The sequence below is a fragment of the Apodemus sylvaticus genome, chromosome 5 (assembly GCF_947179515.1).
Source record: "Apodemus sylvaticus chromosome 5, mApoSyl1.1, whole genome shotgun sequence".
NCBI lineage: Eukaryota > Metazoa > Chordata > Mammalia > Rodentia > Muridae > Apodemus > Apodemus sylvaticus.
The window spans coordinates 96,999,243-97,024,106 of record NC_067476.1 but is presented as its reverse complement, the minus strand read 5'-3'; the positions used below and the strand labels follow the sequence as shown (position 1 = coordinate 97,024,106).

The window sequence follows — 24,864 nt, the reverse complement described above, 5'->3', positions numbered from 1 at the left end:
AAATTCAAAGAAGAAAAAAGTAAATTATTGTCTTTCCTGATAGCTAATTGTTCTAGAAAGTTTAGTTGCCACCTTGTCACACCTGGGAAGAGGGAACCTCAACTGAATAATCTTCGTCAGGTTGACCTGTAGCCATGATTTGTTGGGTGTGTACTTGATTACTAACTGATGTTAGAGGATCTAGTCCAGTATCATGCCTGGGCATTTAACTTGGGCCATATACGAAAGGAAGCTGAGTAAGCCAGGGGTACAGGCCAGTAAGCAGCATTCTTCTGAGGCCTCTGCTCTACACCTACCTGAGTTCCTGCCTTGGTTTCCCTCAATGGACTGCAACCTGTAAGCCAGATAAACCTTTTTCTCCCCAAGTTGCTTTCTATATTGATGTTTATTCTTGCAAGAGAAAACAAAGTGGAAAACTGATTTTATATGCCAACTTGTTTTTATATAGAAATATGGCACACAGATATGTGCAGATATCTGCATTCTGGGCAAGTTTTATGTCTTTGGGGGGCATTTATGGAAAGTGTTAGCATTTGATACAACAAACTATATAGAACCTTACCCCCCCACATACCCTGAGTAAGTGGACATTATCTCATTTCTTGAAAACCTGAATATAATACAAGAGGGATCCAAAAATTGGCCCATGTCCCACTCCCAATCCTCATCTATGAGCTGGACATCATCCTTGTCCTACCCCCTTAGCTCCTTATTCTCTGCTCTTTAGACTTGAATGAAAATCTGTATCGGCTCTCCAATGAGAATGAAGCCTGGCTTGCTGACTGTCCTTCAGACTGATTCCTTTTCTTCTTGGTTCCAGGCTTTTAAAGCAGTAATTATGAATATTTATGACAAATTAAATGATAAAGACCATCTTATCATGTAAGCCATGTGATTTAGTAACTACGTATATATGTATATATGTATATATATGCATATATCATATATGGCATATATGAATATGCACATACATATATTTATAGAAACTTATACAAGTATACATATAGACATGTAAACATTCCATTTTTCTAGAAAGATTTAAATGGTCTGATCTTAATATTTGATATTGGTTGTAACAAGTCATATGACTAATAGAAGATTACATTGAAGAAATAGATGAATTTTCCTTAGAAAACTCCTTAAACTGTGGTCTATTTTGTTTCTTTATCTAGTCCATTGGTTTTCTAAGGCTGTGACCTTTTAATGCAGTTCCTCATGTTGTAGTGACCCCCAACTATACAAGTATTTTCATTGCTGCATCATTGTAATTGTAATTTTGCTAGTATTGTGAATCATAATATCTATATTTTTGAAGGTCTTAAGGGACCCCAGGGAAAAGCATCATTTAACCCCCACAACAGTTGTGACCCACATGTTAGACATGTTATTCACTGTCCCGTTGGTTGGCCAACCTAGGTAGCCAGCCAATCTCATTGGCTTCATGCTATGTATTGAATGTGCTGTATTAGCTTTCTCTGGCCTATTACCATATTGCCTTTTTAACTCTTCTTTCTTCTACACTTGAACAGAGAGAGAGAGAGAGAGAGAGTAGTGTAGTGTATTTTTAAATTCCCTAGGCAAGCCGATATAGCACAGTGTGTTTAAGCAATGTAACTTTCATCAGACATTGCATTCTTCCAGATACATTTTTCCAAATGGAAAGATGGCTCAACGTTTTCTATTATTATTTTAGATGAAATGTTCTGCAATATGTTGTTGATATCATACTGAAGTAAATACTGTATGCTTAAGTCTCTCAGGGACCTTCAGGAAAATGAGATGCATGTCTCAGGAGGCTATCTCAGAGAAAAGAAATTCTGAATAAAATAGCATGAATGAATAGGCTCACATGAATTTATTACAAGACTGTATCCTTTTGTATAATCCTAGATGTAAAGAAAATGAAATGTTTCTACAACAGATTGCTATCACTATGTAGCTCTGTGTGGTCACATATGGCTTGAAAACATTGTAGTTCATAATTGTTCCTTTTTTTGGTCAGATAGAATATGGGATTTTGTGTTCAACTGAGAGAGTACAGCACATTTGTGTCTCTTGTATCATTATTTATTGAATCTAAGACAGACCTTTCTCTTTATAACTACCAAGTCTTCTTTTCTCTTATACTCCGCTCTCTCCCCAGTGGAGTAGAAGACGCCACAGGACTCTCAGACTTTGCTGCTAAGTGAAGTGCAAATTAGGACAAAGACTGACAAGCACTTGAAAAAGCACCAGTGTGCCTGGTATAGACTTAGGCTGAGTAAGGAGATAATTACTCAAATAGTCTTCTTTTAGCCGTGGGCTCTTTTCTTTAAGTTTGGGTGCCCCTTCTGCATAAAGGGCTTTCCTTCTGGGCGTAGGTATTTTCAGCAGTTTTCCTAAAGTTTATTTTCCCAAAATACCTCTGCTACTTTTTTCAGTGATAGTCATTATTAGGCTTTTTAATAAAGAAAAAAAGAGTGTGTGTTTGTGTGTGTGTGTGTGTGTGTGTGTGTGTGTGTGTGTGTGTGTGTGTGTGCGTGCGTGCGTGCATGTGTGTGTGTGTGTGTGTATACACATGGACACACATGAGTGCATTGAGTACATGCATGCTCATACATGTTATGTTTAGGAGATACATGCAAATACTTGTTTCTGGGTAAATATTTTTCTGGCTACTTAAATTTTCAGTATGATTGAGATGAAATTTCCTTCTCTGAAAAATTTTAGAGAATAAACTTGGCTAACATTCTAGTAAATATTTTATATATACAAAGTTATTCCTTTAGGAAGTGTATTAATTGGGGGTCTCTCATTACAAGTGTCATGACAGACTTAATCTAATTCAAAACTTTAGGTGAGGAGGAGGAGGAAGAGAAGGAGGAGGAGGAAGAGGAGGGGAGGGGGAGGAGGAGGACGAGGAGGAGGAGGAAGAAGAAGAAGAAGAAGAAGAAGAAGAAGAAGAAGAAGAAGAAGAAGAAGAAGAAGAAGAAGAAGAAGAAGAAGAAGAAGAATTTGTATTTTATGAAACAGGATCTCATTTGTTACAAACAACCTTCAACTTCCCATGTAGCAGAGGATTGCTTTGAACTCCTGATTCTCCTGGCTTTACCTACCAAGTGCTAGCATTACAGGTACATCCCATCAAACCTAGAATTAAAAACATGCTTAAAAAACAAAACAGATTTTTATTAATGTGAGATCTGACATTGGAAAACTTTTTTTTTTAATCAACTAGCCTTCTTCTTGCTGATCCTGCCCATTTTATCTGAATAGTGTAGTTTCTCAGCATGCTGGATGAGATGGGAGAAGCACAGCTAGCTGCTCTTTACTTCCCTCTCATAGACTTACGCTGAAGGGCCTTAGCTCCAGTATGGAGTGGCCACTGCTTAACCAATCTATTTTTAGGGGTTAGCTTATAAAAATAATTATGGTTAACACATAAACAGTAGTTGGTTGATGTGAGGGGGAAGATGATAAGTAAATAACTCAGTATGCATTCACTATAGTTCTAAGTTCTAGGTAACTTCACATACACACGCACATATCTGTATTTACATACATACATACATATATACATACATACATACATATATACATGCATATGTCCATACATTCACGTGAGAAGTGTGGCATTTAGCTTATAAGCTTATATTTTTAGGAAATTTAGCAAAACTGAAACCTTTCTATTTTGGAGTTGTACTATTATGGTCCTCAACTGGACTTCTCAGTTCTATTTTCCAGATTGAATTACCTTTCCTCACCACTTTTACCTCCTTTATTACACTTTTGTTTTACATAATTAACAATTAATTCATTCTTTAAAACAAAGTAAAACAAACAAATAAAAATGATGCCTTAATGCTTAAGCTCATTAGTAATCCCCAGTGTTGTATATAGTTACAACTCGTTTGGAAGATAGTGATGTTGGGAATGTAATAGCCCTGGACTGAGAAACAGAAATCTGCTTCAGAGTCACCTGCTCATGTCCCCACTGTCCAAATATAATGATGCAGTAAAAGACTGGGTAACTACAGGCTCATGGTGAGCAGATCAGGTGAGGCAGTGTATTAAAGAGGTGAGAAAGAAATGTGGAAACAGACACTCCATTTTATGTCCTGCTCAGAGACTGTTGAAGACATGTGATTTGGTGGAAGAAAAAAATGGTAATTGAAAATAGAGTTGACTACATTGGTGATGTGTATAGATGAGAACGTTAGATTTGTTATTGAAGATGACCGATGTCCATAGATAATACATAATGATCTATTAACAGGAATGAGCTGATCATTTTAGTTTTCCTATCCAGTCAAAGAGAAGTAAATCAGTTTATTAATTTGACATGCTACTATATTCTGGTATAAAAAAAATCTGTAGTTGTAGATTAAACATTAATAAGATAATACGATAGCAATACAGAAATCCAATCGCCTTCACCATGAATCTCTAAATTATAAAAATTTAGTGTTTCTTGTGGGTGTTTCCATCACCTCATCTCTCTCTACTATGGCACGCTATTGACTGTGATATTTACTAGCAGTGTGACTTTAAACAAGCTATTGGAGTTTTCTCTGCTTTAAATTGTACACCCATATGACTAAGATAATTGTCATATCTAGCATAGAGTCATGTTTTAAGAATTGAATGTCAAAAAAACAGGTAAAGGGGAAATTAAATGGCAACTGACAAGAGAAAGGAGAGATGAAAGTAGTTATCTATAACTAAGACAAGGTGCTTAGTACAAATCAGTACTGCCAACAAATTGATCTCAGACTAACCTGAAGAGCCCCGAGATACATGTCAATCACTCTCCAAGCAGTTCACAAGGAATTGAATTCTACTCAGTCACCTGAACTCAGAAGCAGACCTATCCACGTGAGACTCCACTGCTTGTGTAGCAGTATGAACGCCCTGTGTCTGCATCCGTAACCAACTCCCAAAGCAAAAGTTAAGGATCTGTCCTGAAGGTTTTTAGACTTTCTCTTGTCATTTCTGAAACAATAAACAATACATTGGAACATATACTTACTGAGTGCTTACCTAGAACAAGGTATGTAAATACTCAAGAGGTGCTTTTGCATATTTCAGAGACTATGTGTAATTTATACAGAAACATAGAGCTACACAAAAGACATGAGCACCTCGATTTTTCTACATAGGGTATCCTGCATCTATGGGTAGTCAGTCTTGGTCCATACCTCACACTAGGAAACCATCATTCTGCTTTCTTATATAGATCTAACATTTTTAAAGATTTCAGGTAAATGAACTCTCCCACTACAGAGTACTTTACCTGATATCTTTAAGCATAGTGTTTTGAAGCCCATACTTCACGTACACACATAATTCTATTCCTTCCTACTACTGCATTGTATTGTTACACAAATGAATTTCTCTGTCAATTCACGAATTAGTGGATAAAATTATTTTCAGTCTTTGCTTTCTTTAAATAATTCTATGAATATTCATGTATAAGTATGTGGGATAATTTTTCAGTTCTAAGTAGGTAACATATAAAACTGTTGATTATACTGTGGTAAATTTATGCTTCAATTCTTAAGAAATTGCCAGCCTTTAAAATATGACTTATTGTTTAAATAATCTTTTTAATGTTTTTTAAGATTTGGTTTTATTTTATGTGTATAAGTGTTTTGCCTACATGTATGCTGTGCACATTATGCATACCTGGTCCTAACAGCAATCAGAAGGCATTGTATTCCCTGGAACTGAAGACATAGATAGGTGTGATCCACCATGTAGATGCTTGGAATTTAATACAGGTCCTCTGCAAAACCAGCAAGTGCTCTTAACCACTAAACGATCTCTCAACCCACTGCCATTTTTAAATTCTTAACCTTCAGTGGATGACAGATAAAGTTCTCCCAGTCAGCAGCATGTATTGTTAATTTCTTTGGGACTAAACCTTAATATTTTCTGTAGTTTCAGTTTGCTAAACATGTTGAGTACATATTCATGTACATATTACCCATCCTGTTCTTTATTGTACCATCTATTAATAAGTTTGCTCAATTTTAAATTGCTAGTATTCTTAGATTCCGTTCAAAATGATTTTTATGTAGGTATTGACTTATAGGGTTAAAGCAGATACACCCATCAAATTGAAGATATCCTGAAAGGAGTGTACTTAAAGTACTAATTACCAAGAGTCATAACCAAGTACACAGTGCATTTAGACTACTAATTGTTCACCCTTATAGCCCTGTGACTGACAGAGCTGAGGTTCTCAGACATGGCCTGACATAACAAGAGAGTACCCCCCACTTTGTGTCAGTCTCCTGAGTAAAGATAAAAATGCAGCTGATGCTGTCAACAGTATGGCATTTGTACCATCGTCAAATCAGCAATACTGAGGGAAACAATAAGATGGGGCTTGTCTGGATAGAAAGCTTTTTTATCAGAAATAGGATTTTTCCCGTGCTCTATACCTTATCTTTTCATTTTCTTAACAGTGTTTGTAGAAATATATTTTTTAAAAACTTTTGATGAAATGTAACTTGCAGGATTTCCTTTTGCTTTTTCTATGAATTATGATTTCTATTTTATTCTTAAGCCATATTTATTTTTACTTAATATTAGAGTGCTTTTTTAAAAAAAATAGATTAAACATTAAACTGTATATTTCAAAGACTTCCTATTTCAAATATCCCAAACCTACTTACTGTGTATGTAGCAAGTTTGTAACCCCATAGGAAGAACAGCAATATCAACCAACCAGACCCCCTACTCAGAGCTCCCAGGGACTAAACCACCAACCAGAGTACACATGGAGGCACTCATGGTTCTAGCTGCACCCTCATAGAAACAGGAGAAGGAGGCATGGGATAGGGTAAACCTGGAAAGGGGATAACATTTGAAATATATATAAAGAAAATATCCAATTAAAATTAAAATTAAAAAAAATAAAGAGCAGCAACAACAACAAAGATTCTCCAGAGCATGAGTTACTATGGGTTTTCTTTTTTTTTTTCTTGTTTTTTTTTTTTAAAGATTTATTTATTTATATGTAAGTACACTGTAGCTGTCTTCAGACACTCGAGAAGAGGGCATCAGATCTTGTTATGGATGGTTGTGAGCTACTATGTGGTTGCTGGGACTTGAACTCAGGACCTTCAGAAGAGCAATCAGTGCTCTTAAACACTGAGCCATCCCTGCAGCCCTACTATGGGTTTTAATGGCAGCTCTTTCCTTAAGAACAATGTGAGTTTATAAGATCTTGGGAAGCCTTGCTCTGCCAAGCTCACTTTATTCGATTTTTGTGTATTCACTTATGGCTTGATGACTACGTCCTTGACTTTGATTCTTGTGATGATGAGGACTGAACGTAGGACCTTGTCCATGCCACCATCCCCAGCAGCCTCCAAATGGAATTTCAAAGATAAGTCATGATTTGCTCAGAGAGTCCTCCAGACATAGGATGTCCTTGAAGAACTTTCCATAACCAGTACTCTGTAAATGCTATTAATTTAAAAGTAGAATCCACAGGAATGTCAAAATGTCTTCAAATAATCATATAATCTAGGCAGGACATTATTTTCCCTAAAGTAGCTCTAAAACCAGTATTTTGAATATAGCCAATGGATACAATTTTTAAAATCTAGGGTTAACTTTTCCTCATTAACTCCCCCTCCCATATTTAGAATTTTATTTTCTCTTAAAATTATGGCTTGTTTTTTCGTCAATATTCAATACTGATTTGTTTTAATCATTGCATGTCAAATTAAATTTGTCCTTAGTCCTTTAAAACTATCATCTTAGTCCTTTAAAAAAGTAGCATGTACTCCATTGACTTAACCTATTTTGTACTTCAAAGCAGAGTACTTGGGACTCAGAAAGTTATAAAGAAAAGAAAGCTCACTAGAGAGTAGCAGACTGAATATCACTGTGCCAGCATCTAGTCAGGCTGCCATGCTGTGGAGGACAGGCCTTACACCGAGAGAGTGTGAGGGAGGAAGAGAAAGTCCAGGGAACTGCTTGCTTTTATCCACGCCTGAGCAATGGCTTCCCAGCACCTTTCAGCTCATTTTAGTTCGTTAAATGAAAATCATACCAACTGTTTAGGTTGATATGTTTTGGAAGATATAGTAGATAAAATCTAATAGTGACTGTATTATTTAAATAAATGACCTCATTTTTCTTTGGCCTAATTGTGTGTGTGTGTGTGTGTGATCACATGTGCGTGTGTGTGTGTGTGTGTGTGTGTATGAGAGAGAGAGAGAGAGAGAGAGAGATCACATGTGTGTGTGCACACGCAGTGTTCTGAATACCAGGAAGAGGGCATCATGTAGTATCAAGCCTCCTAACGTTAACTCCAGTCTGCTGCGAAAGTAGCAAGTGCTCTTAATCACTAAGTCATTTCTTCTGTCTCTTGGCTAATTTGAAAGAACAGACTTAAAATTATTGTAGTGCAATTGAAATACTTTATGTAACTTTTTAAAGGAAATAGTGAAATGTTTCTTCTAGTCATATTTGTAAAAATGACAAATCACTGTGCCTTTTATTTAGGCAATGTGTTAACATAAGCATACCTATAAAATTATGGTTTATAATCAGAGAGCCTTGTGACTGTTACTATGAGGGATGTAGGTGTCAAGGGGACCATTAATCATTAAAACCCATGTTGTTAAAGAGGACCAGAAAGCTGTGGAGTTTGCTAGAGGCTGCTGAAACTACTACTTCTTGACCAGTTTGATTTTCCTTCTTTTTTTTCTATTATTTTCTATATCTTTTGTTTACATTCCAAATGATTTCTCCTTTCCCAGTTCCCCCCCTCCCCATAAGTCCCATAAGCCCACTTCCATCCGCCCAGTCCCCAATCACCCCTTCCATTTCTCTGTCTTGGTAATCCCCTACATTGCCCAACATCAGGTGTTAAGTTACTGTTTAATGAGCTCAAATATATAGAACTCTTACGGAAGCACAATTCTAGTAGCTCTATTCAAGGTTAGTCCTTAATAAGTCACTATTTCTCATAGTGTTGCCTAAAAAGAAGACTTCTTAGAACACTTAAGAAAGGAATATCACCTTCTCTGCATCTCAAAGGCCTCTTGCCTAAAGAGTGACTTCAGTGGGTTTGTGTTAATGCTGTCAGTGTGGAGAGGATCAAAACTTTAACATTTAGACATTCCATATTCACACAATGCAAGAAATGCGGACTTCCTTAGTTACTGTGAATAGCTGGTATTTAGGAGCATGTTTATGTGTGATCCAGTGTGCAAATTTCTCCTCTGTGACTGGTCTACTGATTGCAAGTTGCACGTCGTGAGGAGGAATGAGTATCTTGTCACAGCTGAAATGTTATCTGATCATAATAGAAGAACAAAGTAAGATGGTGGGGTATTAATTTAAAATTCCCTTTGTCAGAGGACTTAGGATTTCTGTTCTGCTTTATAAATGGATTGTTCATAGTTTCTGCCCATTATGTCTTTCAAAGATAATTTACTGTTCTTTTGCAGATTTAGTTAGTTCTTTGCAATGGAAACTGATATATCAGTTTATAAAATAACTGGTTTTTATAGTTAAAGCAATCTTAATTAGGAATCTGAAAATGCTTTGAAAATTGTAATATTCTCTGAAAGTTTAAGGGTCTTTCAGAACATGGAATTAGAGTAGAGCCTTTTCAACCTTCTTATGAAGACAGACTGGACTTAGATAGTGTACATTGTTTTACTGGAAATACTGCAAATGATACATTGCTCATTGTTACAGATTAAGACAATCTTAATTAACTTAGAGTATTGCTGTAGTTATTGTCTATCCAAGATAGGACAGAAAACTGATAGAATTATGTGTGATTCATTTGTGGAACTAAGCAAAGGTTGAGATTCATGACCTTAAATGCACACACACCTTTCCAACAAACGACAAAGTACCAGTCTTCATTGTGCCTAGTGTAAGATGCATTGGTCTGAAGTTCCTTTTCAGGGAAATCTCACTGTGAAGATCCTTTTAAGACTCCCTTGTTCTAAACCTGTTCTATACTTTCTACTTTTTTATATTGAATTGTTTACATACCTGGGCTGTATACATGTTTATATGTATGTGGATAAATAATCTTAGTCTTTCTCCACATTACAGATTTTCTGAAAAATGGAAAAGGTAATTTAGACATTAAGCATAACATTCTTTTCAGACATTGCTTCACTGGGAGGCCGCTCAGCTTAGTTCTAGTCTTATCAGTAACCTTTGCACATAATGTGATATTGTCTGAATGTCTTACTTCCTTCAGCCTGCCCTGGCTCTGATGAAGCCTAAGGCTGCTGTTTCTTTGAGTTACTGATAATTTTTTATCTGATTAACTGACACATTTAGTTGAAATCAGACACAGCCCTTAGGCTGGGCATGGATTTAATTTAAAAAGTATCAAAGGTTTACTCTGTGTGCTATTTAATCATCATGTTTATCAGGCAAAGAGAAATTACTGGAAGGACCATAGGGAGAGGGTTATCTTAAGGAGCAGTAGCTTGGGAAATTGATAATGGCTACAAGGTAATTTACTGCTAACTTTTACATTCATTAATATAACATTTCCCGCTAATAATTACAGTGTATGTAATATACTAATTAAATTGAAAGCATTATCACTAATTTTCTTTTTGCTGAACCCTAAGATAGCTGGGTAAGAAGTGAGAATGTGAAATTGAAGAAAGCCTGTGTAGTCACACCAATTTAAACAGTTGGATAGCCGGACAGATAAAATATTTGTAGAGATGGAAAATGAAACACTCCATGTCTTTAGGAGAATTCATGTCAAGGAAATGAGATTTCCAAATGAATGAAATCACTATGTACCGTAGGTCTGTAAAATATTATACTGGTCTGACCTGTAACAGTCATACGTCTACCAGGAGCTGATGTGTCACTACCTTTGGTGAGGATAATGACAACATTCTAATGGATGAATATGCCTGCTTGATGGAGCACAAAGAGGCTGGGGGCCTTTGCAGTACCCATGGTTTTTATATGGCTCTTAACAATGCAATATAATTCATTTTCTACTTGAAAACCTGAAGCTACATAACAAAGCATAGTATCCAAATTAATATTTAAGAGAAAACCAACCTCCCTCAAAGATTTCATAACAAAACAGTAACAGATAATCTAAAAGTGGGTGTATTTCAAGTTTTATATGATTCAAACAATAAATGTTACACTTTGATGTATGGTTATATGTAATTGTACATTTTAATCTAGCAGTAAGCCTCCAGGGTTTTCCCCTACTTTCATTAATGATATGCATAGGGTATAATAAAATCTAAAATAATATAATCATTTTTTTCTGTGTGAAAAATAAAACCCATAATTGAGAAGTCTTATCTTCATGGATATAATAAGTATTAGACTGCTTGCTAAATGCCTTTTACCACAAATCACAAAAGGCAATTCTCTTATTTATTGAAAGTCTCATATTATACTCAAAATTCTTAGGATTGAGTTTAATATTTTCCATGGAGAGAAATATTCAATATTAGAATAATATATAGGGACAGAACCATAAACTCCCTATTTTGAGTGCACTGAAATCTGGACAAGTTACAAATAATGGCTAGTCATTACCAAAAATACATATGTAGCAAGGATTTTGTTTCTACCAGGGGACCTGGATCAGTCAAAACAATTTATTACATTTATAAATTTTATAAAGTTTGCATATTTTAAGCTACCTCTATATTTTAAAGCATTTAATTAAAAATTAGTAGGCTTTAATCTATACACATTTTTTGTTTTATTCTATTTAGTTCGTAGCCACTCCCAGAAATATTTGCTTACTTTTACTACTATTCATTATTACCGATATATTAATATATTTTAATCCAGCTACTTGAGACTAGAAGCCATGACTTACATTGCTTTTTAACATTCTTCCTATCTTAATTTTCTTTGTGTCTGTCTATTTGCACTTGTGGGTGAGTACATGTGTACATATGTACATAAGTGCATGTGGAAGTCTGAGGACAACCTGGGATGTTATTCATCAGAGGTCTCCCAATCTTGTTTGAAACAGGGTGTCTTATCAACAAGAAACATCACGAAGTAGGCTGGGCTTCTTGCCTAGACAGCTCCAGGAATCCGAATTGGCCTCCCATTTCATCATTAGGAATTTCAAGTGTAGACTACCATCACACCAGGCTTTTTACATTGGTTCTAGAGATTTAAGCTGAGGTTTTCGCACTTTCAGGGCAAGCAATTTACTGAGTTAGCCATGTCCCGGCTTCCTGTTAAAATTGTCATTAATATGTGCAGTTACTTTTGCTCTGTCATTTTTAATCTCAGTTGTTGGCTTTCTTATTCTTTTCATTCAGGCATTTCTATGTTAATCTTGGTGCTTCTAAAAATTCATGTACAGAAAGTAATATTAGTGACATTTCCACATAACTAGCATGTACAAAGTCCTTCAACACAGCACCAAAATTCTATTTCTGTAGTAATTATAGCAGAATGCCTGTTTTTTTATAATTGACAATACAATATTAAAGCTTCTCCCGCAAAAACTGCATAATTCAACTGTTCACAATATCATTGAAGGCTTTTTATGTGGCATAGGATGGTTGGCTGGTCATTTTAGCTAGCACTTTGTCTTGAAAGAAGTTGGGAAAATTCATCAAGATTTTGGGAAAAATAATTTGAATAGTTCTGGGAGCTTAAGATACACAACTTCTGTGGTAGTTTGAATGAAAATGGCCCCATAATCTTAAATATTGGTACCCAGTTGGTCAAACTCTTTGGGAAGGATTAGGAAGTGTGTCCTTGTTGTAGAATGTGTATTAGTGGGGATGGGTTTTGAAGTTTCAGAAGTCCAAGCCATTTCATTCTCCCTTTTGTGAATAAAGATGTAAGCCCTAATTAACTATTCTAGCATAATGTCTGCCTGCCCCCCACTAAGAATCTAAGCATGATGGTCACAACTTCAAACCTCTGGAGCTGTAACCTTCAGTAAGCTCTTTCTTTTATAAGTTTCCTTGGTCATGATGTTTGTCACGGTAAAAGAAAAGTAACAAATGCAACTTTCCAAACCATTTGACCTCTAGACATATTTCTGTATCATCTCTATAGCTGATATTGAAACAAGCACAAAAGCCTTCTTTAGCAAGTCTCTTGATCTCTGGACCTTATTAAGCTCTTAACCCATATTGGTCTTTATGTCATACAATTTCACAAAGTTTATCACATTAGTCGATCTTAGAATTTAATGTCCAAAGGGCTAAGTTTATCAAATTAGAAGATACTATCATAATCTGAAGTCAGCCCTTCTTGAGAAGTGTTCCAGTATGCATTTCATATCCATTTTAAATTTCTTTCAAGAAGATATGCTAGGTTTTTATGGTATTTATAACTTTATGTTTATACCATTTTAAAGAATCATTTGCATTTACAATATGAAAGTTTATGATTTTATACATAATCCCATGCCCCTCCCCACGCAATTTTCCTTTCTCTGTTATTACCACTACCCCTTCATGTCACCTAGAGTCTGACTCCTCTCCCTTGAAATACTCCCTCCCTTGGTCCTTGCAATTTCTTGACTTCTAAAGATATCAGTGTTGTCATCCACATATGAGAGAGAACATGTAGTTGTTTTTCTGGCTAATCTCATTCAGAATGATTATTTTCAGTTCCAACAATTTTCTTACAAATTTCATTTTTTAACAACTGATTAACATTCCATTGGGTACTACATTTTTATTGTCGATTCATACATAGTATATCCTGATTGTGGTTCCCTTTACTCTACTCCAAGTTTCTACCCACCTATATATTTTAACTGTTTCTCAACCAATAAATTTCTTCTTTTGAGAACTCTGCATTTGATTTCATGTCATACTATCTAAGTTACGTTGATACTGCAGTGATGAGACACTATAACCAAAACTACTTATAAAAACAAAAAAAAAGCATATGCATTATAGTTTCAGAGTGAAACTACAGGATTCTCTTGGTTGGGAGCATAGCAGCAGCAGTGCTTACATTTGATCCACAAGTGTGAGGCAGAGAGAGAGAGAGAGAGAGAGAGAGAGAGAGAGAGAGAGAGAGAGAGAGAGAGAGAGAGAGAGAACTAACTGAAAATGACTTGGGCTTTTGAAATCTCAAGCTGAACTCTGGTGGTACAACTTCTCCAACAAGGTGACATCACCAACTGGGAACCTAATTTCCTTGGTGTTTATCATTTTTTTTAATTTTGTTTGTTTGTTTGTTTGGTTGGTTTGGTTTTGGTTTTTTAGCTCTTTTATATTCTAAATGTTAACCCTTTGGATAATGATTATGTAGTAAACTTGTTTTCCCATTCTCTCAAACGATGTCTTTGGCTCTTCACAAACTTGCTTAATTTTATGACTACACTACCGTGAATCCCGTTTATAAACTCTCCTGTGCCTGGAAATTCAACCATAGTCCATATTTTTTCCTCTATCAGATTCAGGGTGTCTAGTATAGACTCTCGATCCATTTGAAGTTGAGTTTCCTACAAGGTGAGCAATAGGATTCAGTTTCATGATGCCTGCCCCCCCCCCCCCAGTTTAAAGTTGAAAGTAGATTTCTTTGTCATATAGATTATAACTCTGGTAACCCCTTCCTCAAATCCTCCCATAGCCTCCCTACTTCCCTACCCACACAAGTTCACATCCTTTCTCTCATTAAAATACAGACATCTAAAATAATAAGAACAGTAAATAAAATAAAATGAAATAAAAATCAAACCAGAATAGGACAAACCAAACAAATGGTCCAAAGAAAAAGCACAAGAAACATATCAGAGCTAGGACACACATATTTACACACACACATACGCACACGCGCGCGCACACATACACACACACACACCGGTAAAAAAGAAATCATAAATCATAATATTTAAGCAAAATATCTGTAAGGTTAAAAATAATGTCCAGATAAATCACTGTGAGATTAAAAAACAAAAACAAAAACAAAACAAAACAAAAACAAAATGAAAAACCCTCCAAAAATACTACTGAGTTCATTTTTTATTGGCCATCTACTTCTGGGCTTGGAGCCTTTGAGTGTGATTTGTACAACCAGTAGGGCTGTTGGAAAAACCTAAAATTTCCTTGTGAGTAGTTATCATTTGGAGATAGTTTCTGAGTCAGGCATGGAAGCTTGTTTCTGCTTACTCTCTCAGCAATGGGAGCCCATCCAGCTTAGACTTGGGCCGGGCCTCTGCATGATTCTACATATGGCTATCCAGGTTTGCCAGCACCATTTCTTATAGATGCTGTCTTTTCTTCACTGTGTATTTGTCAAAAAACAAGACAAAAACCAAAAACCTGATGGCTGTTAGAACATGGGCTTATTATACCTGGGTCCTCAACTGTATTCCATTGATCCATGAGTCTGTTTTGATGCCAAAACCATCCTGCTTTATAACCATGGTTCTCTACTATAACTCCAAGTCCAGAATGGTAATAGCTCCAGCTCTTTCATTGTTTAGGGTTGGACTGGCTATCCTGACTCTTTTGCATTTCCATATAAATTTTAAGATTTTATGTGTGCATGCACATGTGCGCATACATGTGTGTGTATGTGTGTGTGTGTGTGTGTGTGTGTGTGTGTGTGTAAAGTTGTATTAGAGTTTTGATAGGAATTATATAGAAAGGGAGTGGATCCAGATAGGAGGGAAGTTGGAGAGGACCTGGGAGGAGTAGAGAGAGGGGGAAATATAATCTGGATAGATTATGTGAGAAAAAAATCCATGTTTAATAAAAGGAAAAATACGAAGAAGGTAAAACAAAATTTACATGTTTCAGTGTTCATTAACTCACCTTGAATTTATCATGACACTGTTTTCAAGTACTGTGTTTGTCAGTAACAGCATCCAGTCATTCCAGCATTACGTCAGGGAAGCATCATCATCTTCAAAGAAATGTTCAAAATGCCTCAGTCTTACCTCAGTCAGAGTAACTCATCAAGGAAATTAAAACTTGGTGAGACTGCACACGAAAGGGACTCCTTATACACTGTCAGTAAGGATGGAAATTACCTCAGCCACTGTGGAGGTTACGTAGGTGGTTCCTCAAAACATTTAGAGTAAACTACCTTAATCTGTCAACAAAAAAGCCTTAGCCTTAAAGAGAAAAATTGCCTACAGCTCTACCTTTCTTTTTAGTCGGATAATGCAGAGAGTTTGGGTTGAGTGGATGTCCCTCTATCACAGAGAAGATGGGGAAGCAAAAGTAAAATAATTCATTGTTGGTTTTCAGTTGGAAGTAACTGATAAATCATTGTGATCTTCTGAAATTTCTTGTCATTTAATTCTAAACCATAACATTTTCCTTCATTTAATTGTGAGATCTCACAAAAGGAGATGATAATACTGCAAATTAGTGACCTAATCATCTGTCTTGAGATCAGTATTTAGTGGGAAAAGCCAGACAGTGACTGCTCTCCATTTTAGAATGTTGTTAGCAATCATGCAAAAAAAAAAAAAAAAAAAAAACAAAACATAAAAAAAACCAATAATTAACTTAATAAAAATTTTAGTGAATTTTATTCTGAGTGTCACATTCAGTAGTATTTCATTTAAATGGTATGTTTCTGTGGTTATCTTTTATTTGTCTAGATTAAATGAAGAATTATCAGTTTAAAGAAAAAGTATATGGTACTTACCCAGCCATATTGATATCTAGTTTAGTTATCCAGGCTGCAGAACACCACTGACATTCATAATGGTTTCTTGCTCAGTAATGCTATGCTGCCAGAAGTCCAAATATTGCCACTTAGAGGCTAATGCAAGAGTATGTCTTTAAGGAATGATTCATATTAAAAATGTTAGAATGCCTTTCAGATGAAAAACACTTTAAATTCAGCAGATTATTTTTTTCTCAACAGGCAAGAACTCATTAACAGAATAATACTGGTAACAGGCATTTTTCAAAATAAAATAATTTCTCTGATAAATTCAAGATGCATATCTTCTCATCGGTAGAATAAGTAGGCCTCATTTTCATTTATAAAAAAGGACAGCTTGTTTCCAATCTGGGGGTTTCATGAGCCAAATATTCAACATTGAGACAATTGGATAATATTAATGAACACAATCTTAACATGGGTCTAGGTTTCTACCTTTAAACCTGCCTAGAATTTAAGCATAAGATTATCACTACTTCTGTAGGATCACCTGCCATCATCATTGTACTCTCTGGCTAGAGCTTTGTGTATAAATAAGGACACACAGCATTAGCTACATATCACAGAAGAATCAACTTCTAGCCTTGAATGTAAATCTTCATGGTGTACTATTTTTAAGAATACTTAACAATTCTTGAGGACTAGGTCATAAACTCTAATGAATACATCCATGCTGATCTTTTCTCCATGCTTAAAATAGCATTGCGGAGTCTATCGTTTGCTTTATATGGAAGGCTTTGCAGCAGCTACCAATGAAGTGTAACAGTTGGATCTGTTCAGATTTGTTAGCAGATTAGTTGTTTATACTTTTATAGTCTGAGTTAAAAAAAAATCTGTGGGGTTTGTGTGTATGTATATATATGTATATATATGTATATATATATACATATATATATGTTTTGTGTGTGTGTGTGTGTGTGTGTTTGTGTGTGTGTGTGTTTGTGTGTGTGTGTGTGTGTGTGTGTGTTAAGGAAGACAGAAAAATAATAGAACTCTGAATACTTAGATTTGGAATATAATTGTTTATCTTTAAAAATAAAAGTCCCTGATTTCGATGAGATAGTGCATGTCTGTCATCCCAGCACCTTGGAGATGGAGGATCAGGAGAAGTGCAAGGATAGCCTGAGTTGCTCAAGAAACCAGAATTAATGAGAAGGTAGTTCATGATGCTACTCTCCATCAATATTGCCTGTCTGTATAGTCCACTAGGCTCTACATGTCACACACAGTCTATTAGTCACCTGTATTTATCGCCACAAAATCTTAATTTCCCGAAGATACTCACTGTGATGTTTTCAAATGCTTCTTCTTTTATAATATAGTAAAGGATATGGTATAACTTTTTAAATTGGTATTTGGTAAACAATGAATAATTTTCCTTCCCAAGTTGTCAGGACATAAATGTGTGCGGTATGTGCATGTGTGTGTGTACGTGCGCACGTGTGCGTGTGTGTGTGTGTGTGAATTGTAATTTCCCCACTGATTAAGAAAACAATAGCATGATGTTTGAGGAAGTATAAAATTGAAAGTAAAAACAGCAAAAATGATTATCGGTAAATAATTATTGTCACCTTATGATATATTTCTGTTTCTATTTCTGTAGCTATAGATTTTTAATAAATGTGTTTTTTTTATTCTTTGTACATTTCCTTCAGCTAATTTCTATTATAAATAGTTTCATATCTTTATATCCTTGTAAAATATGTTTTTCATGACTTTTATTTTTCTCTCTATAATATTCTATGATTCATTCAATTTTTCCTATTATTTGGGATTTTAGAATTTTCCAGATTTGTTCAAATTATATGTACAATATAAATTTGATAGACATCCTCACCTATAACTTGTTTATAGTTACTTTGACAGACTATATTTCTTGGTATAAACTTAAAATACAATGTTAGTGAAACCAGGATGATATACACTGTGAAATTTTCCTTCAGAAAGCATATATATCAACTAACTTAGCATGGGTATCTGCAATTATGCTCTTCCAATATCTTCATCAGCTATGAGTGTTATTACATTTTTAAAACATAAATATTCATTTTATAAATTTGTCTAGTTTTTACCTGTATTTCTTTTACCTGTATTTTTTTTAAAGGAATCTTGACGTCATTTGTATGTATTCTCTTAAAATTGCATATTGTTATAATCTTGTCATTTTTCCTATTAGGTTGATAACCTATGCCTCACTGACTTAAAACAAAGATTTTTATTGCTGCCATATATGTTACAGAATATTATTTTCTTAGTTGTGTTTTAGGTGGTTGTGAGAGTACAGAAACAATGTAAAATGTCATGGTCAACTTTATTAGAGTATAGACAGTTACTGACTTAAGCTATATGTAGACTTTTCTAGAGCAAAAGCCACAGTAAGACTTTTTTTTTTTCAAAGAACTGCAGACAAATATGTAAGAGGCAGATCTTAAAGAGGTGGTATTTAGTTTCTGGTCATATTTAAAGGAAAGTGGTCTGGGATGGAAAATGGTGACAAGCGAAAGAGCAGAAGAAGAGTCAGAGGAGGTCTTAGGTGCTCCAGCAGGGGTCAGCAGGGCAAAGCTGGACACAGTGCACACTGCTGAGGTCACAAGGATAGGCACCTGTGTCAGGAATTCATAGTCATGCCCAGGTGACAGCCCTAGGGACTACAGTACGAGCCCACTGGGCAAGATGTGCTTACAGATGCAACAGCAGGATGTGTGCCATAGGAACAAACAAGTGCTCCTTGATTGGTATTGAGGTCTGGTCCATAAGGGGAAATCATTTGAAATGTAAATAAATATATCAATAAATTTAAAAAAAAGAAAAGAAAAAACCCATTTCTGTCTCATTGACCCAATTAACAACTCATGTCAGATGAGATCATAGATGTGTGATGCAAAAAGAGCAACGTGTGAGAAGAGGACGAGAAGAACGGAAGAGTCGGAAGCAGGGGAATAGGAAATGCTGCCTTTGGGCTGGCACTGCAGTGCCAGTCTGACAGCAACTATAGCTGTGACCAACAGTCTGGCACAACACTGCAACATCAGCAATCAAGTGTAAATGGAGGACAGGCCATGGTTTTGTCTTCACTGTTGACTTATATCTTAGGCTTTTTATTCCCATATAAGAGCAGTCATGGATTAGAGACTGAACCTAGTTACTGTTTTCTCTAGATCACAGTCACTGAAAGATTTTCTCCCTTAAGCTCTGTTTTCCCTAGTTGAAAGAACATTCACTGTGTAAGGATACAGTAGAACTTGTAATTAGCCCTAGAATTTCAGGACTCTGTAGTAAAAATTCATTACAACTAGACTGTTAAGTGGAGTGTGCAGAATCCTAGAACACGGTGGAGAAAGGATAGTGAACAATAGTGCAGAAGCCCAGGAAGCTGGATGATTCCAGTCCAGTGGAATTGAGACTTTAGGCATGTAGGGAGAAGAGAGAAAAAGAGCTGTTCTTGACAGACTCGCTTGGTCTCCACAGTGCCTTAAAGTGGTAGCATTGGTGACAACTGAAGCGGTGCAAGAAGGAAAATGTTCGCTCAGTATGCAGTAAGCGCTAGGCACTATATTACTTTCCCAAATTATTGGAACTTTCACAAGGACAGAGAAAACAGGGATTATGATCCCTGCTTTATGCATGAGGAAACAGAATTTCAGTAACTTATTCACAATTGGAGCTAGGTTCACGGGTGAATTTCTTCTGAGCAGTAGTAATTATGAATATTAAACACAGTAAATGAAGTTTATATGTGATTAATACTGAAGAGCAGTCATTCTACTAGATATAATCCTGCAGCTGAATGGCTGGGTATAAACTATAATATTAACAGGATATTTCCAGAGAATATGTAGTATTGAGAAATAGTTGCTTTAAGGTTTTGGTAAATATTAAATGAGAATTATAGTGCTTTGGAGGATATTAATGGGACGTAGATGTCAATCATTATTGTAACTGTAGATAATTTTGGGAAATATCAATGGTTTTTTATTAATTGTAAAACATTTTAATATTTTTTATGATTTGCTTACAAAGCAACAGTGTTCAGAATGCTGTTTATAGTGATTTTGTTTCCACTGATGCTCCTCTCCCCTCCCCTTCCCTACATCCTCTGCTCTCCCAGGCTCCAATAGTCTTTCTTTTGGTTTCTATTACCCTCTTCTCTCCACCCACTTAAGGCAGTTTTCCCTCTTCATCCTTTCTTTTATAGCCCTGTATCCATAAACACATAAACACATAAATGGTATAGCTGGGTCTTGAGGTAGAAGTATGTGTAATTTTTGTAATATGATATGAACCAGATGCCTATTTTTTAATTTATATGTATCTCTTTTATTTTCAGGAAAAAGAAGAAATAGAAGGGGTATCAGTAGGTGCTATACTTTCTGACTATCAACGTATACGAGTAGAAAATGTGTAAGAGAACACCAATTTGTCTCAACAACTAATTTAAAAATTAGGATAAATTAAAAACGAATTTCATAAAAAAAATTATGGAAAGACTCAGTGTAGCTGTATAGGGCAATACCAGAACAGGGAAGTGGAAAGGGGGGATGGGGGAGTAGGGGGAGGGAAGAGGGCTTATGGGACTTTCGGGGAGTGGGGAGCCAGAAAAGGGGAAATCATTTGAAATGTAAATAAAAATATATATTGAATAAAAAAAATTGACACTAAGCCTAGTGTCAGAGTATGTGCTCAGAACATGCAAGGCTAGAATTGTTCCCCAAACTTCTCCAAAAATAAAAAAGCACTGTTAATGAATAGAAGATAAATAATTGTACCTAAAGCATAAGTAAATATGTTATACATGCTCTACAGAGCTAAACATATGCTTAAGAAATTAACAAAAGCCATATTTGTTTTCTATTTTTTATTTTTCTTTGGGAAATTCATATATGTATACAACTAATTGCTGCCATAACCCCTCTATTTTCTCCTACCTCCTCTCAGAACCCTACAAGTCTTGCCCTTGACGCCATGCCCTCCTCCTGCCCGTTTTTCCTCTTTTTCAGTAGCACACTGGGTCTGAAAAGTGCTGTCTACATGCACGTGATGCATGCGCAGCCACTGGAACATGCACAGCTTTTCAGTGACCCTACCCCATGGATAAACCAAGTGTTTCTTATAAATTTGATTAAATTAAATACATAAATAAATAATATGTTCAGTTTTTGGCCTTAAGTATAGGTAATAGTACTCCATCAGCAAGTCATTTGGTCTAAAACCTTGCCAAACTGATCTCAAAACAGTTAAGAATCTTTTCCTTCCTTTTCCCTAGGACGTTTAGAGTATGGAGATTCTGATAAACTTGGAAAGCATGCAATTATCACATCTGTCCATGTAACTATGCCTTTCCCTATTTCCCAACCTAGGGAAGCATTAAAATGAGAATAATTATTAATTGGTATTGATATGCTGTTTGGCATTTAAATTTAAAGACTTTCTAAAGTTAATATTTCTAGTTACCTGGAAATTTAATTTTTTATGTTTGCACATAGTCCTTAAAAAGTAAATGTACACAATATTTTTGTTTTTTTCCTTTTTTGCCATTTGTGTTTGTGTATGTGTGTGTCTGAGTATGTGGATATGAGTGTGTGGAGCTCAGTAAACAACTTATGGGAGTTATTTCTCTCCTTCCACTGTGGTGGCATTTCCTGAATTGAACTCAGACCAAACAGCAGGTTAAGTATCTTTATTCTGTGTGCTATCTCTATTATACCACAAGGCATTTTTAAAAAGGAAGGAAGGAAGGAAGGAAGGAAGGAAGGAAGGAAGGAAGGAAGGAAGGAAGGAAGGAAGGAAGGAAGGAAGGAAGGAAGGAAGGAAGGAAAAGAAAGAAAGAAAGAAAAGAAAGAAAGAAAGAAAGAAAGAAAGAAAGAAAGAAAGAAAGAAAGAAAGAAAGAAAGAAAGAAAGAAAGAAAGAAAGAAAGAAAGAAAGAAAGAAAGAAACGGGAGCATTTTAAATGTTTAAATTCCTTGAAAGAAACATGTTTCTGGGGACCCAAATATGCTAATATAGAACAAAACAATATCATTTGATTTTGTTTTTTCTTTTTACTTTGCAGATGTAAACGACTCAATCTCCAGCCTTTAGCTTACCTTTGGCAGAGAAACCAGGAAGATTTGCTCCGAGAGATGATAGCTTCTAATATCAAGGCCATTATCATCAAAGTAGCAGCTTTGGGTATGTAACCAAATTTTCAGAACAATTGCCTACTACTCTGTTGATAAGTACTGAGGAAGCCACTCTCATCCATTAAAATCTGTCTGAAAATTTTAATAAATAAAATTTTTATGATAAAAGAAAATCCATTTTCTGCAGAATGGTTTCATGAAAGAAAAATCTCAATTCTATATAGACATGTAAAATATGTTACCAATAAATATATTGTATAATCTTGTTCTCTATAATTGCTACCTTTCTACTGCTGCAATAAAACATTGTGATGAAAAGCCACTGGTGGAAGAAACAGTCCATACTGATGAGAGGCCATCATAGAGGGAAAGCATGGCTGCAGTGTCACCCATGGGGCAGGATCCTGGAATTGAGAGACCACCTCAGGAGACAGAACAAAGGGGAAAGGAGGGATTGTTGGAAACTCTCAAAGCAAACTATTCCCCTACCCCCAGTGACATGCTGCCCCCAGCAAGGACACACCTCTGGAAGGTTCTATGACATACCCAGCCCCCGGAAACAGCACTACCAACTGGGTCCAAGACTTTAGATATTTGATCCTACAGGAACTGCTATTCATTCATCCCCAGCATATTGTGGCCATATCATAATACAAAATACATTTAGTCAGCTCTGAAAGTCTCCACAGTTTTTCTCAACACTGTTTAAAAGTTCAGAATCTCTCAAGACTCCAGATAATCTCTTAACTGTAACCACTGATGAAAATTAAAAACAACAACAACAACAACAACAACAACAAAAAAAACTTACACTTAGAGGATAAAATGACAGTGACTACATTTTACTATTCCAAAAATATACAGTGAGGACCTAGTGAGGAAGTCCTAGTGTGGAGGAAGACTGGAACTTAGTAGTCTGAAGCACTCTTGGGACTCCCAGTCCCTCCAGCTTTGCTGCTTGCTATAGTGTCTGGCACATTTCAGAGAACTTAAGTTTTGTTTTGGTTTGGGTTTTTTTGTTGGTTTTTTTGTTTTTTGTTTTTTTGAGACAGGGTTTCACTGTGTAGCCCTGGCAGTCCTAGAACTCACCAGGCTGGCCTCAAACCCAGAAATTCACCTGCCTCTACCTCCCAAGTGCTGGAAATAAAGGCGTGTGCCACCACCACCTGGCCAGAACTTAAGTTTTTAACATTAACAGCTGTTATATAAAGAATTTTATCATAGTTTCACTTAAGTAACTACTTGTAATGGAATTAGAGAAATATTTGTTTTTGATTATATGTCAATGAGATTGAATGAAAACATTCTTGTTACATCATACATTTTCAAAGGGAAAGGTGTGTAAGTATTTTGTTTTCATTTTTCTTGCTATTATCTTTCCCACAGTTACAAACATACATGGTAATAGATCATATTTAATAATTTTTATTATTATCTTATATTCTGCCTTTTCTTTATTATTATGTGAATTGGATCTTTTCCACATAGTGATCTGTAACATACTCTTTTTGCTTTGCCTTTATGTTAGAGATTTTTTTTTTCTATGTACTTAATGTAGATGTTCCTTGTGTTTTGTTCTTTAGGAAACTTTGTTAAAGTATAACAAATACAAAAAAATCATCAATGCTATTTATATACTTTGGGGAAACAAAACATAGCTGAACCGAGATCCCACTTTTAGACAGTATTACTACCATTGTCTTCAGCGATACTTGCCCTTCCAAAGTTAGCCAGGCCCCTCACACCTAATTATGTAAATTTCTTTTACTTTTACTTTTTAAACTTTAGTAGAGAAGGAAAAGAACATAGGTTTCACACATGCTAGGCTCCTGCCCTAATTAGTCACACACTACTACTGTACTTTTAATGTTTATAAGTGGAAGCATACTGTATTCTCTGCTGTGTCTGTGACTTCCTTGGCTCAAAATGTTGTTTATAAGAAGGAGCCACACTTTGGAGGCAGTGTCCACCTTCACAGCAAGATGATGTTTCATTGAAACAGTGTAATTTAACTCTCCCAGTAGTTGACACTGTACTAGTCATTTCCAGCTTGACACTATGACAGCAATGCTGGTGTGACCTTATGCATCATCTGGTCCATTCTCAGCC

At 35.7% G+C, this 24,864-nt stretch overlaps 1 protein-coding gene across 2 annotated transcripts in view; it reads left to right on the top strand.

Moving 5' to 3' along the window:
* Positions 1–24,864, top strand: part of Dph6 (diphthamine biosynthesis 6) — a 140,864-nt gene that overhangs the window by 63,462 nt on the left and 52,538 nt on the right. For both annotated transcript variants that reach the window (XM_052183188.1, XM_052183187.1), the window contains exons 4-5: positions 20,963–21,036; positions 22,686–22,804. In XM_052183188.1, coding sequence (XP_052039148.1) covers positions 20,963–21,036; positions 22,686–22,804 — 193 coding nt within the window. The remainder of the gene's footprint in view (positions 1–20,962; positions 21,037–22,685; positions 22,805–24,864) is intronic.